The sequence below is a fragment of the Paramisgurnus dabryanus genome, chromosome 15 (genome assembly GCF_030506205.2).
Source record: "Paramisgurnus dabryanus chromosome 15, PD_genome_1.1, whole genome shotgun sequence".
NCBI classification, from domain to species: domain Eukaryota; kingdom Metazoa; phylum Chordata; class Actinopteri; order Cypriniformes; family Cobitidae; genus Paramisgurnus; species Paramisgurnus dabryanus.
The window spans coordinates 29,872,599-29,890,339 of record NC_133351.1 but is presented as its reverse complement, the minus strand read 5'-3'; the positions used below and the strand labels follow the sequence as shown (position 1 = coordinate 29,890,339).

General features: G+C 37.5%; 1 protein-coding gene across 2 annotated transcripts in view; it reads right to left on the bottom strand.

The window, feature by feature from the left end:
* Positions 1-17,741, bottom strand: part of tsc22d1 (TSC22 domain family, member 1) — a 54,806-nt gene that overhangs the window by 6,770 nt on the left and 30,295 nt on the right. The window contains exon 1 of one of the 2 annotated variants that reach the window (XM_065293010.2): positions 3,416-3,709. The exons of the other annotated variant lie outside the window; for it this stretch is intronic. Within the exon in view, the coding sequence (XP_065149082.1) occupies positions 3,416-3,576 (161 nt within the window). The 5' untranslated portion in view covers positions 3,577-3,709. Of the gene's footprint in view, positions 1-3,415; positions 3,710-17,741 lie in introns of those variants that run through there. 2 annotated transcript variants of the gene reach the window in all.

Below are 17,741 nucleotides of genomic sequence, written 5' to 3'. Positions count from 1 at the left end.
GGTGCATGCGCGTGTGTGTGTGTGTGTGTGTGTGTGTGAAGGGGTTCCTTTTTAAGCTATATTCTCTTGGAATTGAACGTGAATACATTTACTACTTAAAAACATCAAAGCTAAACATCATATCTAGTCAAACCGCATAACAGTATGGGATTAAAATCAGCGAAAGCTATGTTTCCTTCCATCACGCTTGGTGAAACAGCAGTGGATGTTTTCGGTTCAGATGCTGAATGTAATGTAATGATAAGAATGTAATGATCCCAAACTTTAGACATTCTCTCTCTGCCGTTTATGGACATATTTACTCTCCGCCATCGTGCCAACTAAATTTAAAATGTATCACGCGCTATGATGTGCTTCCTTAACATTGAACAACGGTCCGTGTGAATCAGATCTTGGCGCGTGTAGTGCGGGTCATAGGTATTTAACGAGGCTTCGAGGCAGAATTTTTTGAAACGAGTTAATCGAGTAACTCGATGAATCGTTTCAGCCCTAGTTCTTACTAGGGCTGGGTATTGTTAGGAATTTCACAATTCGATTCGATTCCGATTCTTGAGGCTTCGATTCAATTCGATTCGATTCAATTCGATATTGATTTGTTTGCTTCAATATCGATTCAATAATAAGTAGATACACAAGTAATTAAGTACCTGAGTAGCATATATTTTAATTTTAGCTTTTGGTGCAGACTTGAACGGAGTGCAGCTGCTGTTTGCCATCTTGCTGTTTTGGTAAAGCGTGTTTTGGTAAAGCGTTTCTTGTACAATGCTGAATGCTCTCACTAGAGCAGGGCTATTCAGTTAGTTTGTCATGGGGGCCAGTTCATGAAAAGCATCTCATATAAGGGGCCGAAGATATATCAGTGATTATGACTTAATTTTCATATATTTAAACCCCATAACAACAAAATCAGTGCATTGTACAATAGGCTTTTCTTACAAACATGTATTTTCAAACTGCATACAACAAAATTAGTGCATTGTAACATGTCCAAGTAGGCTTTTTCTACATCCAGACATGTTCATATGTTGTATTTTAAAACTGCATGACAACATAAGTGCACTGTAAGATGCTTTAATTTACATTTAAAGGGGTAAATAATAGCCATATCACACTCATTGAGAATTTAACTTATTTACTCACTTTAGTACACATAACAAAAAAGTTTACAATATGTAGCATAACATTGTTTTATGCTGTTTTTGTCAAAGCTAATTATTTCACTACCCCTATTTAAACTACAACAGCCATCTTAATAACTGGCAAACATTAGTCTAGCTTCTAATAAGAGAAATTATACTTTTAGATTTCGCTAGAGCAGTAAAATCAGGTGTATGTTTGTCAGTAGATACGAGTTCAGTGGTGCAGGTGTTGGGCGCGATGGGTGATTAACTGTCACTAATCGTTTCAATGCGTTTCCTTTATTAAGACATCTAATGTCATTGTGGATAAGCAAGTCATCATTGAGCCGAAATATCAAACAACAACTGTCGGAAAAGCCGGTTTTGTAAGATGGAAATACAAGAGGTTAACAGCCATAGAGTCCGTGGTCTCACCACTGTCAGTCATCGCGTCTTGATATGAGGGCGCGAGCGGCTCGCGTTGGACCAAAGCACGAATATAAACACGTGACAAACCTGCTCGCGCCAGTCACGTGACTCGCGCTCTGCATCTCATGCTGTAACAGATGCACGCTCATCAACTCGTAACTGTAGGGCCCGTTGTCCAACTACATTTATTTTAATTCTAAATTTATTTATTCTAGAGATGTCTTTTTCACAGACTACATAAAGGGCCGGATCAAATTACCTCGGGGAGCGGGCGCTAGAGTGTTGCCCACCCACAGCGCCGCCACTGGCCGGTAGGCTGAATCGATTCATGAATTTGATGAATCGATATTGAATTGAGGAACAAATAATTGCAATGCATTGATGAATCGATATTTTTACCCAGCCCTAGTTCTTACCTTACTTATGATGTAAATAGCCGTGTAATAAGCAGGATTATGTACAGGCAGCAGGTTGTTATGCAAGGAATAACTGACCACGAGCCGTTGAATTGAATAAGAAAAAAATATTGCAAAGGACCGGAGTCAATTATTCCGCTTATACCACAGTTACCAAAAACATTGCTCTGGTTTCTATTTTTAAGACATTTGACAAGTTAGGTGTGCGGTTTCCAGAAAAATAATTAACACCCATGGAACATTTCTCAGCCAATCAGAATAAAGCATTCAACAGCCCCGTGGTATATCATGAAATAAGCCCCTTCAGTGTGATACAAGACCCTCTGCTGATCACATTGTCTGGGCTTATTTCTGCAATTACAATCTATACATTATCCCTTATTAATAAACTAATCGAGAGTGAAACCTAAAGACACTGCTTGATAAAAAGGCAAGAGAACATTTATGCAAATTCTAGGCAAAGAGTGACTACACTAAAGATGCTAAAATATAATAGTTTTGATTTATGTTTGGTTACAATTTAATTTCCTATCACTACATTTGTTACCTAGTTTTCATGAGTTCACCATTATACAGTAATGAGCACAAGTAATGAGCAGGTGACATCAAACTTTTGAAGTGTTGTTTAAAATGGCTAAAAATGTTCAAATCAAGTCTTAACTTGTATCCAGTAAACAGATCACAAACTTATTAGGTTTAGCAGCACACCCAACAAAGGCTAAAATAAGAACGTAAGCAGCTCAGAACACTGTTCCAGGATCTCTGACTGGAAGTGGATTTAAGCAATTAAAGATCCAAATATACCTGTGCTGTTTGTTACCCGACCTCACACTACCACCATTCAGAATTGAATCTGAATGCAACCTACCTATTTCATATAAACCTTCTGATGCACAACTCAACTCAGGTCAATAACCTTAAGCTAAATTATTGCATAAAAACATGAATACCTGCTGTGACCTGGATTACATTCTTTGCACAAAATGTACTCGCATAATAAACATGGAAAACAAGTTCTTATTATCTTAGAATATGCATATCATATAAAATGTACACGGTCTTATTTTTTCAATAAATATCAAATTAATGAATGTTCGAAATTCTAAGTCAACAAACCATGCAACTGCGAACAAATGCTATTCACTATTTGAAGTACAGGGTACCACACGTGTCCAAACTGGACAAAGTAAATATAAATTTTATAATATAAATTACAAGATTAATCTTACAAATATGAAGCTCAAAAACAATAAACAGAGTCTCTAACACATAAAGCCAAGCAAACAATAGCATTTTATTCATAATATGTGATATATCTGTATAAATGTTTTATCTTTTCACAGTTGGAAGTATCCACAAACCATGAATACAAAAACATCCAATCATAAATACTACATAACACCACTGACTAACAAAAACATACTCCTTTCACAGCTGTAAAACACACATTACCTTTTCCAATGTTGTTCTAACTCCCAGAACAAAAGCTTCATGGCCATTTCGTCTCGGCCTTGCACTCGGAGGACCGTTTCTCTCATTGATGTGTCAATCAGCAGTCCCCCAAAAACAGAACTTATTCCTCTATTCCCCTCTGGGTTCAAACACACGTACATGAGAACAAAGAGGCATAGCCACCATTCCCTCCTTTATCTTCTACAGCAGTATTAAGACAAAAACGAAACAAAAAGCTGGGTGAGAGATTGGCAGTCCTATCGCACTGTTGTGCATCTTACATGAAGATTTGTAAATGACTGGGTGAAAACAAGAGTAAGGCTGTGATGTCACGTCACTGAATAGGTCAGGTGACTGTTACATAAACCAGGCAGCAATGAAGATTAAAATATTCCCAGTGATCCCTACTCTACTCTCACGCATCCGTGCTCAAGAAGGCCGCCGTCCACTCAAACCTTTTAAAAGCGATACCATAACTATCCCAATGTTGGTTTTTGCTTTTCGCGGCATGCGCACATTTCTCTCTTTGGAGAAAGCACACGGGCCCCCGCACTTGAGCCGGGACTTATCCTGTCACTTCCCATCAGTATTGCAGCCCGATTCATGCTTATTACATCCGCAGCTAGTGAAGCGTGCACACACGTCTCTCCAGGCTTAGGCTGCTCGTGGTGAAAAACAATATGGATCCCAACAATGAGAGGGATTTACCTGTTCAAATAACACTCATTGATGGCTTTGAATTGTACAGAGGCTTCTCTGCTTGCGTGTCTTTCTGACTACAAACGGCTCATCGGAATTAAATACGCAGCCTTCGAACATAACTCTCACAGACTAAGCAAAAACTTCAGAAGGTTTTAAGTTAAAATTTTTAGGTTTTAATGTTATGGCCTAGCATGTTATCACTCGTCATCTGAAAGTAGACTAGTTATTTCATTACATAATTGCCTCATCGTAATAAAGATAACTAATGATTGTACACTTTAAATTCCAATCATATATTATCCAAAATTAGACATTTAAGGCAAATAAAGAAATACGACAAATGTTTATCCTGCTGGTGCATTACAGTGCATTAAAAAATATTTGACCATCTTAGGTAATGTCGAGACTACGTTCATTCTACATTGAATATGTTTATTGGTATTTAGCAAGTTTAAACAGCAAAAATAAACAAACATGAAATCAGATTTTTAAGCTGCATGCATGTAACACTTTACAATAAGGTTGTATTTGGTAACAATTAGTTAATGCACTGCACCATGAACTAACATGAATAACTTTATTGACATTTAAGTCACAATAAAACGGTAGTAGTGATGGTCTTATTTTCTCCGTCGTGATGTATATCTAAGTGAAACAGCTTCTGAAATGGAAAAAAAAGGTGGGACTGGACATGAATATGTCTATCGAAAATTGATTGGATCATTGGAAGTTGGGTCATGTTGCTATTTGCTAATTGCTAAAATCTTTTCCCATGCCACTTCCCCCATCATTTTGAGGAGGGGAGATGATTTGATTAAAGATTATGGAGGGTAAATTAAAGGCGGGGTACACCGGTGATCTCTGAAAGCCAATGTTGACATTTGAAATCACCTAAGCAAACACGCCCTTAACCTAATAGAATCTGGACCTTCCTTTGATAGACCCTCCCCACACATACGCAACCCAGGCAACGATGTTGGTTAGTAGACACGCCCCTTACTGCTGATTGGCTACAAGTGTGTTTTGGTACTCGGCACAACTCCATTTTTCAGATCATGCACTACGCCTTTAATTAAAAAAATTAAGCTCACAGACAAGTGCATGCATTTACAAGGGCTGTTAATTTAACGCGTTAATAAGATTAATAAGTTATGGGTAAAAAAAATTGCCAGTTCTGGATCACTGGAGTGTTTATCATTTAACATGCTGTCAAGCCTTGCCAATTTATATATTTAAGCACAAGACATGAAATGAATCTCAAAGCAGTGCTCACACACTGTTTAAGAAGTTTATGTGTTTGTGCACGACTGCGCATATCTAAAGCCCATGCCCAGAAATACGCATCAAGGCTTCAGACAGCGCACAAATGCTACTGTACCCGAGTATGGGCACCATACTGGAGTAGATGCCATTTTCTTATATTCTGGTGCCTTTTAATTAAAAAAAATTATTTTATAGTCTAAAAATTGTGTTTCCGTTGACGTGTCGTAGGAGTACAATGTGGTGAAAATATAAAATGGAGATGAAATTATATGGACTCAGAATGAGCCAAGTGGAATGGATTTGAGAAAGCAGCAGTGTGGAAATTAAGGCTACAGCTGAAACGCAAAACAGAGTTTAATTTATTAGGGCATTCCTCAAGGGGAATAGATTTCACTGACGGCGCTCTGACAAGTGGACATATGCGATAAATTAGAGAAAAATTTAGTGGGTCCAATCTCATTGTAAAAGCCTTTAAAATATCATAAAAAATATATGTGTTGATATGACTTCAAATCACATAATTTTTACAGTGTTTGCAGTATTCTTTTACATTTGATTACTTAATTCAACTTCTGTATTTAAAAATAAACAGTGCTTTTCATGTTTTTTTTCAGGTTGGACTGTGATTTATTCAATTTGTGGGTAATTTCTCCATTTATATGCAAATATCTATGTGTGATTAAATGTGAGTATTTCGATTAATTAATTGGCACATCATGTAAGATAAAAAAATATCACTTGATAGCCATAGCAAGCAACTATGCAAGCAATAATTGACGAAGGGCCATTGAATTATTCAAAAATAATGCACATCCAAGGTGGTAATGTGGCACAAAGCGGAGTGTGCGTTATTTTCAAATAATTCAAAGGACCGGAGTATATTATTCTGCTTATACCACGGTTAACACAGACATTTTTCTGGTGGTTATTTTAAGACATTTGTCAGGTCAGGTTTGCGTTTTACAGAAAATTAATCAACACCCATGGAATATTTCTCAACCAATCAGAATAAAGGATTCGACAGCCCCGCTGTATAAAGTTTACTAATACAACCTTATTTTAAAGTGTTACCGTTTAAAATCCTCAACTTTCTAATCGGAATCACATTTCTGGAATTTTGTTTCTCTCTACTGCTCTGATCTGGTGTCGATATTTGCATGTCAAGTTCTCATACCGTGTAAAACGCAAACACATCAGACGTCAAAGGTTGTGGTGCTGTTGTCAATGTAATGGCAGAGACATTAGATGTTTTTAACTTCCGTTTGACGCATGTCATCAAAATACCCCAAAAGCCATTTAAAATCATACAGAGCAGTTAGCTCTCAAATTGCTTTTGTGGTACTTTGATGTCAAAAGGTAATCGGTCTGTGCAGCATGAAGTCAAACACACACAAGGGGTTGCATTTTTTGGTGAAGAACAACCAACGCAGAATCACTGCTTCAGAAACCAATGCAGCTTGATGTTACACAAGAAAACAAAAGAGGGCCACAGGACTCTAATTTTTAACAGCTGTGATACAAATAATTTGGACTGTGAACAGACTAATTAAATTCTAACTGGACACAAAAATAATCATAATGTGGACTGAGAGTTTGAAAATAGTCTAAAAAGCTGAACATCCGCAGTTAGGCTTGCATTATGCATAATCGTGCATTATGAATGCAAAGCAGTATGGGTTCAGTTTTTATACTGTACAATCCAAACATTTTTGGACATTACCAGTAAATAACTAGAAAAGATTATGGCCATTTTGAACTATGTTTGTTGTTAACTTGTATGTGCATTAAGTGTGTGCTACCATCAACATGGGAGCAATTAAATAATTGACAAAAGTGAAAAAGTTGTGACAATCGTCCACCATCCATTTATAATCTAGATAGCCCGAGTCTAAAATCTGTGCATCCTCAATATTTACATGTAAAATAAGCTAAACGTGATTTGAATAGCTTAGGAGACTCCCACAGAAAGACCAGCTGAAATGGAGACTGTTTAGACAGCTGTGTATGAGCTTCTGCTTGAGATGGAGGCTGCTTACAGAAGCCCTGCGATCAGCACCTTACCGAGACTCACGAGCCTTCAATGCCACAAAATTTATAGAATGGTTACATGTTTAAAATAGGGTACTTAGTCAGGCAGTACGGTCTCTAAGCAACAGTAACCAATCATTCTTCAGTGTCTGTTACCTATCTGCAAGTGCAGATGCCATTCTCTGTATAGCCTCTTCCTGACCCTGGTAGTAATTTTGCCTGATTTACTACGGTACAACAAAACTGTCTTGTTTAATTGTCCACTGTGCACAGGAGCACTGTCAAGTTGGAATGGAAACAGCATACCCAGTTTTACCAAAAATACTTGTCGAAGTAGATTGTATTACTCGATTAATGCCCCTCTTATAAGTAGGTGTAGCTAAAACATGAAACAATAGGTGCACGACATGGCAAACTAATTTCACATTAATGTCTGTTATAAATGTTGATTAAAAACAGATTATGTATTATGTAAGAACAGCAGATATATTAAATAATATGCTTAAGCCATGCTTTAATGGAAACTCTTGGATGCTGGTTTGAGAAGAACACATCATAAAGATATGGTATAGTGGGCAGATCAGTGGGATGATATTGTGGTGTTTTAACATAGAGAAATAAGGGCCACGCTGTGTGACAGAAAGTGCCATTTCACCAATTGGGCTGACACCAGCAGGTTGCACAACAGAGCTCCATCCTGTATTCTCCTGTAACATTACAGCACACACAGAATGGACTGGACAACCTCAGCAAGTTTCACTCCATGAGCAAGTAAAGAAGCATGTGAGAATAACCTCAGTGTGCATTTTGATGGTATTGCTTTTCTACAAAACAATACCAGAAAATTGACAAACATGATTTTACGATCATGTGATTAAATAAAGTATATTTTTAGTAGGGCTGCATGGTAAATTGCATAGGATTGTCATGCGCATCCCATCCGCAAAGCCGGTTCCTTGATTAGTAAATCCCATCACCTGCTTTTAAATGGAGCGGCATTTACTAAACATAGCCATAGTTCACTGACAAGCTGGGCAATATCGCATTCATTATCGCAGGCAATTTGAAATATATTTTTAGTATATTTCTTTTAGAATGAAAAATGGACAACTATAGCCTCAGCTTGTTGTATCTGGCATGGAGTACCACAGGGTTGTGTGCTGGGCAGTTTTTCTTTTGAAAGGTAGTGTAAACGGTCACAAACTGCAGTTATGTAACTGTGCTCGTAATGAACATAGATAAAACAGGTACAAGTAATGTGGTATGAAACCTGGAATTAACAGAATTAGCCCAAAAGCAAAACAGGCATAAAAACGAACTCATTGATGTATTTTCCACTACAGAAAGCATGAAGGCCTGCAGCTAGAACAGTAGAAGCTTTCTTGCCCTGCCACCGTTATACCCACCAAATCTTTACAGGTCCGCCCTTTCCCTTTGTCTGAAATCACTAAAGTCTTTATATAAAGCGACAGACAAGGCAGTGTAAAAACGTCAGACTCTTGGGAATTTTATTCTGTGTTGTGTGAAACTTATAGCCTCCTTGCACGCAATATATTGTAGCATTGATGGATCCAAAGTCATTTAGGTGCACTTTCTCAAGCGAACACTTCAAAAGCAGTTCACAGTGCAGACGGAGACAAACAGCAATTGAGATTGTGCGGTTAAGCTACAGTTCATTGAGGCTGATTGAGACAATAGCTGGGATGTAGGCGGTTTAAGGGGGATATGAGAGGGGGTTGTTTACATTGTACACAATGTTCTTAATACAGGCGGTCAGTCAAGCAAAAGCATTACTTCCACTCGAGCTCCCAATGAGATTTTGGGACTTTTCTGTATGTTTGTAGGCACAGTCAAGACATTCCAATATGAGTTCTTTCACCATAAAAGAAAATGTATGCTCGTCAAAATGCAAGATAAAATATTTAATCCTACATAAACATAATCTTGGAAAAAACCACAAGCTCCTAGCACCCCAACTTAATATAGAGGAGTTATAGCTTGCAATAATGCATTTTCTTTTCTCTGAAGCTCTTTTAAAAATCAGGCATCTCTTAGCATAAAGAGAATGTTGATGCTTTGAGGCAGTTGCATGATTCAGTTTCAACTTGAAAATAAGCACTGGGATTAGGAGGCAACTGATGATCTTATATCCACTGTGCTGCAGAAGTTAAAGGGGTATCTCTTTTACTGCACTTATGAATACAATGTGTCTATTGCAACCTTATAGGATGTAAAATGTATGTCTGTGTACGTGTATGCAGCAAGGCACCAAAGCACACGGTTCTCAGATGAAGTAGGTTCAAGTTCACAGACTGAGCAACTACCCTCGTGTAACAAGAGATAACGTTTATGCCTTTCAAACATAAAATGTATAATGTAACACTATGATCATGATCATACTAGTGGAGTATCATGTGCAACTGAGGATCAAACACATTTAACTCAAGACATTTATTTTTAATAGCATTTTCATCTTAATACCATTGTATCACTATATAAGGCAATGGTGGCAACGATTAACTGGCCAATTTTGAGTTGTTTTATTTTATAATGAATTTTGTTATTATTATGTTTGCACCTTTTGTAAAAGTTAGGGGGTATGAGCTCCTCAATTGTCCTCAGTGTCCTAAATCTGTATCTTAGCATCATGTTGGAAAGGCTCAAATATTCAGAAGATGCCGAAAAAACAAAGTGGTTAAAACTAAATCTACATGGAACCTATTCAGGCTTTAACAATCTCAACCACTTTTGCTCTGCAGATATTGGAATCAGAGTCAGTCAATATTAAAATCCCACACTGGTCGACCATAAATTTAAAATATTTCCATGTTTGGCATCTAGGGACGTACCTTATGTAAATTACACACAACAGTACAAAGCCTAATACTCTACCGCCTCTGTGTTTTCTCTTTCGAATCTAAACTGCATTGCCTGTTTTTCTAGATTTACTGAGCTGACTCCCCCGCCTGCTCCCCTTCTCCATCTGCCATGTCAGTCTGTGACGAGCATTTCTCTTTCTGTTTTGCCCTAATTCGGAGAACTTATATGCTCAATGGTAACCGGCAGAATCCAGTTTGCTCTATGGAAAGGAGCGAGTCGTTGGGGCCAATGAGGTGGGAAGCATTCCAAACTGTTAAAAAAAATCAGAAGCATCTCTGCAGTCGTGTGCTGGCCTGTGTGAACAATCACACCTGCAGCATGGCAGTAGATGCTCTACACGCTTGGCAGTGACTGAGTGAGCGAGTATACTGCCTATGGCCTGAGCTCCATAGAGACATGTAGATATTGCCTTGAGCCATGACACACAGCAGTTTTCAATAAATTCATTCTGGTGATCATAACTCTGGCTCCAAATGCTAGACGCAGTTACAAACAATATAATAGATAAATGATTTGGCTAAATTGCATCCCGTTGGTGCCAAAGGTTTAGTGGGCATATGGTGCAGACGCACTTTTGTTGAACCAAGTTCAAATCCTGGTCTGAGGTCCTTTGCTGATCCTGTACCCCCCTCTCCACCCTGTACTGTTCTGTCCTTTCCAAAAAAAAAAATGGCAAAAACGTGTCCTCTCTCTTTGCTTTTCCCAACAATAAACACAATGCAAAAAATAAAAAAGGCTTACTGAGAAAGCAAGGTTACAATACTGAATCATTTGAGTTACGTGAAACTTTAAACGTGACAAATATACAGTCCTTAACTTATATCAGAGTACAAAATAAAAAGAAAGCACTGGAATGCTGTAAGTACTGGAATGCTGTGAATACTGAAATGAGCCATGTGTGAAAAATAGGTGGCCATGTGTTTCAGTGCTGTCTCGGTGGCAACTACAGGAACCTCTCCCTTCCTCCCATCAATCTAACAGCACGTACCCATCTTCTGTAACCTCATTTCTCTATTCAGCCAGAAGAGGACCTGAGGGAGCTTAAAGTCGAGTCTGTCCTCATTTGGTGTTACATAACCGCCGTTTCAGTCGGTGAGGGGACCCCCTATTCAGACTAATCACTGTGTAGGAGCACGGCACTGTTCCCTCTGCCAGTCCTCCTTTTGTCTAAAGCGGATGGGGGCACGGGTACAGGGCAAATGGACACGCTACCTCTCTCTGCATGGTTGGAAGCACAACAAACATGGGCTGTATCCATGAGGAGCGCTCTTAGTGTAGAGGAAATACATGATCAGAAACCAAAAACACTGCTTTATTCATTTGGTAGACGCTTCTATCCAAAGAGACTTGCATTGCATTACAAGGTATACATTTTAAACAAAGTTAAAATGCGACAAAACTTTACACGGTCGCCATGCGTTAACAATTAAATTAGTTGAAACAGGAACTCAAATGCCAATAAAGCATACATTATACAAGTTCATACCATGAAGTACAGAGCACACTATGATGCAACACAGCAATTATTAGTCAATTCGCAGATTGGAAAACCACATCCAGATGTTCTGTTTATGGCCTCAAAGAAAGTCATAAAATAGTCATTCATCATCAAGTCAAAATGATCCTTTTCATGACCTTAATCCGAATAAATCACACATTCTTCTAAAGTAAAATATCTGTGTCAAGTATCCCACTGGTGTATGTGAATGAGGTTGAGAATGTGACACAGAGTTCTAGATTTGTCGTTTTGAACTGGTTTTCACTTCACGACATTTAACATCAGGCATTGATTGTCAACCCATTACACTACCAATATGTATTATTTTAAACACAAATATGCTTTTATTTGTCCATAGTAGCATCTGCCAAGCCACACATAATTTAAACCAAAACACCATAGGAGATTGACTAGAATCACAGCCATCAACAAAGCGAGTTATAGTAAGTTAAAAACAAATCAACGAGAGAGTTATATATAGTGAGTACAAATACTAAGATGAATCAGTAAGTGAGTTATATAGCAAGTACAAATAATAAGATGAATCAGTGAGCGAGTTATATAGCGAGTAAAAATAAGATGATGAATCAGTGAGCGAGTTAAATAGGGAGTACAAATAATAAGATGAATCAGTGAGCGAGTTATATAGCAAGTTCAAATAAGACGAATCAGTGAGCGAGTTATATAGCGAGTACAAATAATAAGACGAATCCGTGAGCGAGTTATATAGCGAGTACAAATAAGACGAATCAGTGAGCGAGTTATATAGCGAGTACAAATAATAAGACGAATCAGTGAGCGAGTTATATAGCGAGTACAAATAAGACGAATCGGTGAGCGAGTTAAATAGTGCGTACAAATAATAAGATGAATCAGTGAGCGAGTTATATAGTGAGTAGAAATACTAAGATGAATCAGTAAGTGAGTTATATAGCAAGTACAAATAATAAGATGAATCAGTGAGCAAGTTATATAGGGAGTACAAATAAGATGACGAATCGGTGAGCGAGTTATACAGCGAGTACATATAATAAGACGAATCAGTGAGCGATTTATACAGTGAGTACAAATAATACGACAAATCAGTGAGCAAGTTATACAAAGAGTACAAATAATAAGACGAATCAGTGAGTGAGTTATACAAAGAGTACAAATAATAAGACGAATCAGTGAGCGAGTTATATAGCGAGTACAAATAAGACGACGAATCGGTGAGCGAGTTATACAGCGAGTACATATAATAAGACGAATCAGTGAGCGATTTATACAGTGAGTACAAATAATAAGACGAATCAGTGAGCGAGTTATACAGGGAGTACAAATAATAAGACGAATCAGTGAGCGAGTTATACAGTGAGTACAAATAATAAGACGAATCAGTGAGCGAGTTATACAGTGAGTACAAATAATAAGACGAATCAGTGAGCGAGTTATACAGTGAGTACAAATAATAAGACGAATCAGTGAGTGAGTTATAGTGTTGGGCGATATGCCCCATTTTGAGATCGTCCTATCGTCAGCCTGTGAGATTGGCGATACACGATAGTATCGGGGGGCGGGGCAGTAGTTTACTCATTTATTTATTTGTTCATTTATGACAAGACTTGATTGGTGGAAAAAAGAACAAGAGCAACACCGTCATGAATGCATCTTTCTTAAAACTAATGCCATTAATCTGAGTGCGTCATTAAAGCCCAGACGCTCTTTGCGTGCCAGAGAGGGAGAACAGGACACGCGCTGGTTTTAACCCTCTGCGCGCTAACAACCTCTCTAGTGCAAGGAAATGTCAGAGATAGTGCTGCTCAATTATGGGAAAAATCATAATCCTGATTTTTAACACGATTACTTAATGCCTGTAAAAACATGCACCTGCGCAGACACACGCAGCGCACATAAAAATAATTAAATGCATTTGTTTAGTGCTGTTGCAGAAGGTTACACGTGTCAAGCAGTGGTGCTCTCAGAGGTGCCTTTTTAAACACACTGGTCCAGCGGAACACAATCATATTTTAAACACGAGGGATGTATTGCTAAAACTCCTTGAAAAGCATATCATAAACAGGATTACTATCTGACTTCAAGTTCAGACAGAGCGCAGCTCTGTGCAGCGGGTTATATTTTAAACAAAAGGAATAGTTTGCCTCAGCTCGCATGAAACGCATTAAACCGCACAAATACATAAGGATTACTACTTCAGTTTATGTTTAGACTTCGGACAGATGCGAGAGCGCGTGCATGTGAGACAGAGGGAAGCGTAGCTGCTCATCCACGCGCTGGATTTAGGTGCTAGAACGAGTCCGAGACGCGCGCATTAAGTGCATCTGCGTGCAAGAAGGAACTCTCTCTCTACAAGCTCTCCGCGTAAAGTGAAGCACAAACCCTCATGCGAGGAAAAGCATGCAAAACTATGATGATGATGATAATAACAACCATTCGCCAACTATCGTCATGACTATCGCCATGAAAGCCTTAACATTATTACCAGGAACTAAGTTTACATGACAGTTTAAGTGTGTGAGACTTTTGACCTGAACGCAATGACCCAAAAGCTGTTTTAGACTTGAACTGCTTGAACTTGATATTTAACATTAAAAATGCTGCTTCAGGACTCAAGCCTTGTTAATATTTTCTCGCTCACCCTGGTTAACCCTCATCTTGTTAAACGTTTACTGGCAGAAATCAATATCCCAGATTACTACAAGTCTACATCAGATGTAAATCTGTGACGTCCGAATCTTTGCTGTAACAACATCTAATCTCTGTGTTATCTGTCACTGGCTTCAATCTCAGATTGGCCGGCTGGGTGGTGTGCAAGTCTTAAGCTTAAACTAAACTTTATTTAGGAAAAGCACATTTCCCAAATCCATTTGATTGTCAACTAGTTCCCTAATGTAGCACCGCTATGATGCATTCAAAGCATTGTTTATTATCATGTTTAAATAACTGATATAGGCTACACACTAAGCTGTGCAAAGCTAACCAAACGTGAGACTATAAGAAAGGCGAGTTAGCTACAGAAAGACTGAGTGATATGGAGGGGGAGCGGCAGATCCCAGCCGGTTGTAACCGGTCCTCTTTACTCGGAGGAGCTCATGATCCCTATACAATAGTTACAAAGACAGGTTTTACTTATATATTTTAGTTTCTATTTGTTTGGCATTTATGTTAAGCTCTGGTAGGTTTAATTCATTACAACAAAGGCCCGACAAAGGTCAAATGTATATCTGTGATTTGTTAATAACAGCAACCCTAAAGCCAACACAAGAAGCAATAAAACAAAGAAAAAATAGATGTGGTGCTGATTGGTAAGATTAAACCATTGCAAGATGAATACAGAGTATAAACCTGTACAAATCTAGCTATGCAGTACTGTTGCTTTGCACAATTATCTGTAAACAGAACTGCTTTGTTTACTACTTTTTTATGTTACAAATTTCATTTGCAAACATACGTACATTATGATGAGGAGTTGTCTTCAATTTAGCTATTTTAATATGATTCAGTATAATATGATTTTCTGTGCAAGGCCTTGTGAATTTGACTATTCTTCTCGAAACATGAAAAATAATTTGTGGTATATAGGGCAAAAATCTCATCTGCAAAGCAGTTCTAGGAAATCCATTCTAGTGGGGTGTCACTCCACAGAAGATGCTTTCCCTGAAGACCTAACTAGATACAATTTCAAGGAAAAGTCCCAGGCAGGTATGTACTAGTGAACAACAAATTCAGATAACGATGGCTGTAAAATGTGTCCGTTCAGTACGGGAATGTGAAGCAGCTGTCATTTCTTTGATTGTAAAAGGTCCATGGAGAAAAAACCTTTTGAGCTGGTAATTCAACTCTCAAAAACATCTACAGTCGCTGTCTGCCAGACAGAAATGATGTAAGGCTTCAGTGTTATAATGACCTTATAACTGTAATGGGGCAGATAGGACTCACTCTGTTATAAATGTGAGTGACATTTCATTTCCAGTGTCAATGGACAAATTTTCCAAATGGCACTGCTTCTGACGTAACTGGGGAATTGAGTACAATGCTATCTTTGGTAAGAGCAATGCGTGATGATTAGGCATTTTGCTTATTTCAGGAATTTGCATAACGTTCAAAACTAATCAGTTCAACTAGTATAAGCTAACCAAACAAACAACCAACACTGTCTCCTACACCTCATACAACACAAGTTACAGTCACAAAGGCATATTAAGGCAAATTAAACAATGAAAAACTATTATCAACAATCTGGCATCATGCCAGACAAAAGTCAGTATTAGTAGCATAGGAATATTGAAACCGGTAAATTTTAGCTCACAGATGCACTAAACTAGTGCATTTGGGTGATTATGTAATTGCAGAAACATTTGGTGTCCAAAGTCATTATTGTTTTCAGCTGTTTTAGTCAATTAGTCAGTGTCAAATTACCACCAAACTCATGGAGAATCTCTCCCTCTCTCTCTCTCACTTTCATTTATAAAAGAAAATGTTATATTGTTATTTTCTATAACTTGTGATCCATAACAATAAGTACCAAATTACTAAAATAATTTAAAATATAACCATTTAAAAAAAACTGAAAAATTTAAACTACCATTACATAAAGTAAACCTGCAATTATATAATCATCCTATAAACTAGAATGTAAAGTGAACTACACAATGGTTTGAATGGTTACAATGGGCCCTCTAGTGTTCATTTATGAAGTAGACAACTATTGAATTAATCTGCATGTGAAAATAATAAAATTGATCACTAATATCTTAATATAATATTAATATAATTGTTGTTTATATTTATTGCCAAAATGCATTTCATTATAATTAAGGATGTATCAATATTTGATCACGGTTTATAATAAAAGCGGAAAATGTCTTTGAAAATATCATGAAAATGTTTTCCATATCAGTCGATATTGATAATTATCATCATAAATGACAAATTTTAATTTCTGTCAAATTTAAAGGCAGATTTTTGCTCCTGAATGAAAGTTGTAAAAAACAGACAGTTAATAATTATTCAGAACATGAAAAGTTTTACTTTTCAGGCATCTGTATTAATAAATGTAAATATATCTGTTATGAAATAAACATTTCTGACACGGAAACCAGCAGGCTACTGTCACTCGGACCACAGTGGGAGGAGAAGGACTCGTAATTTCAGACCGAGTCCTCGAGACCAACGCATTATTTATGTTCATATTATGAAACAACGCAGCACACAAAAATAATAATAAAATGCAATGTTGACGGGCATAATTTGAAAATGACATCCCATGGTGCAATGCAAACATACTGCCATCAGAGCCATTTATTTATCTCTAGAAAAATAGGCAGAAGATGATGTATGTGTTAGGGATTTTTTTTAATGATAGTAAAAGCATAATCCATATTAAGACGTTAAGACTGTTCCTCTAAACAATTCCCAATCCAGCTTAGTTTGTAGGTTAGTTTCTGTTGATTATTAACTGGGGTGATATTAAATCAGGAATATGAAAACTGACATGTTTTTTTGGTCTTACTCTTGACTCGGTCTCGACTCCTAAAGGACTCTGTCTCAACTCAGACTTGCTTCCTCAAAGACTCGGTCTTGACTCGGATTCAGCATAGGCGGTTTCGTCCCAATCACTACTTTACTGTATACATCATATATAATAATTATTTTTATAATAATAATTACTAGCTACAGAAGTAATTTTCCCTTTGTCTTGGGTTGTTCGATTAACATTAATGACACAGACTTAACTAGGTTATAAGTGACGTTACTGTCCCTTTAAGATAAGCACGGACCTGGTTTCTGCCTCTCCTCAATACACTTAAGACATAAACAAATGTTTTTATTAGAAAGAGAATACTGTGGTATTTTGAGATCATTTTGTTTGTATGTGTCCTGTCAAAAACCGAAAGATTCTGTGTAAATTGTTTAAAATCATGCGAGTTTTAACATTTGCAAGCCTTTGAAACA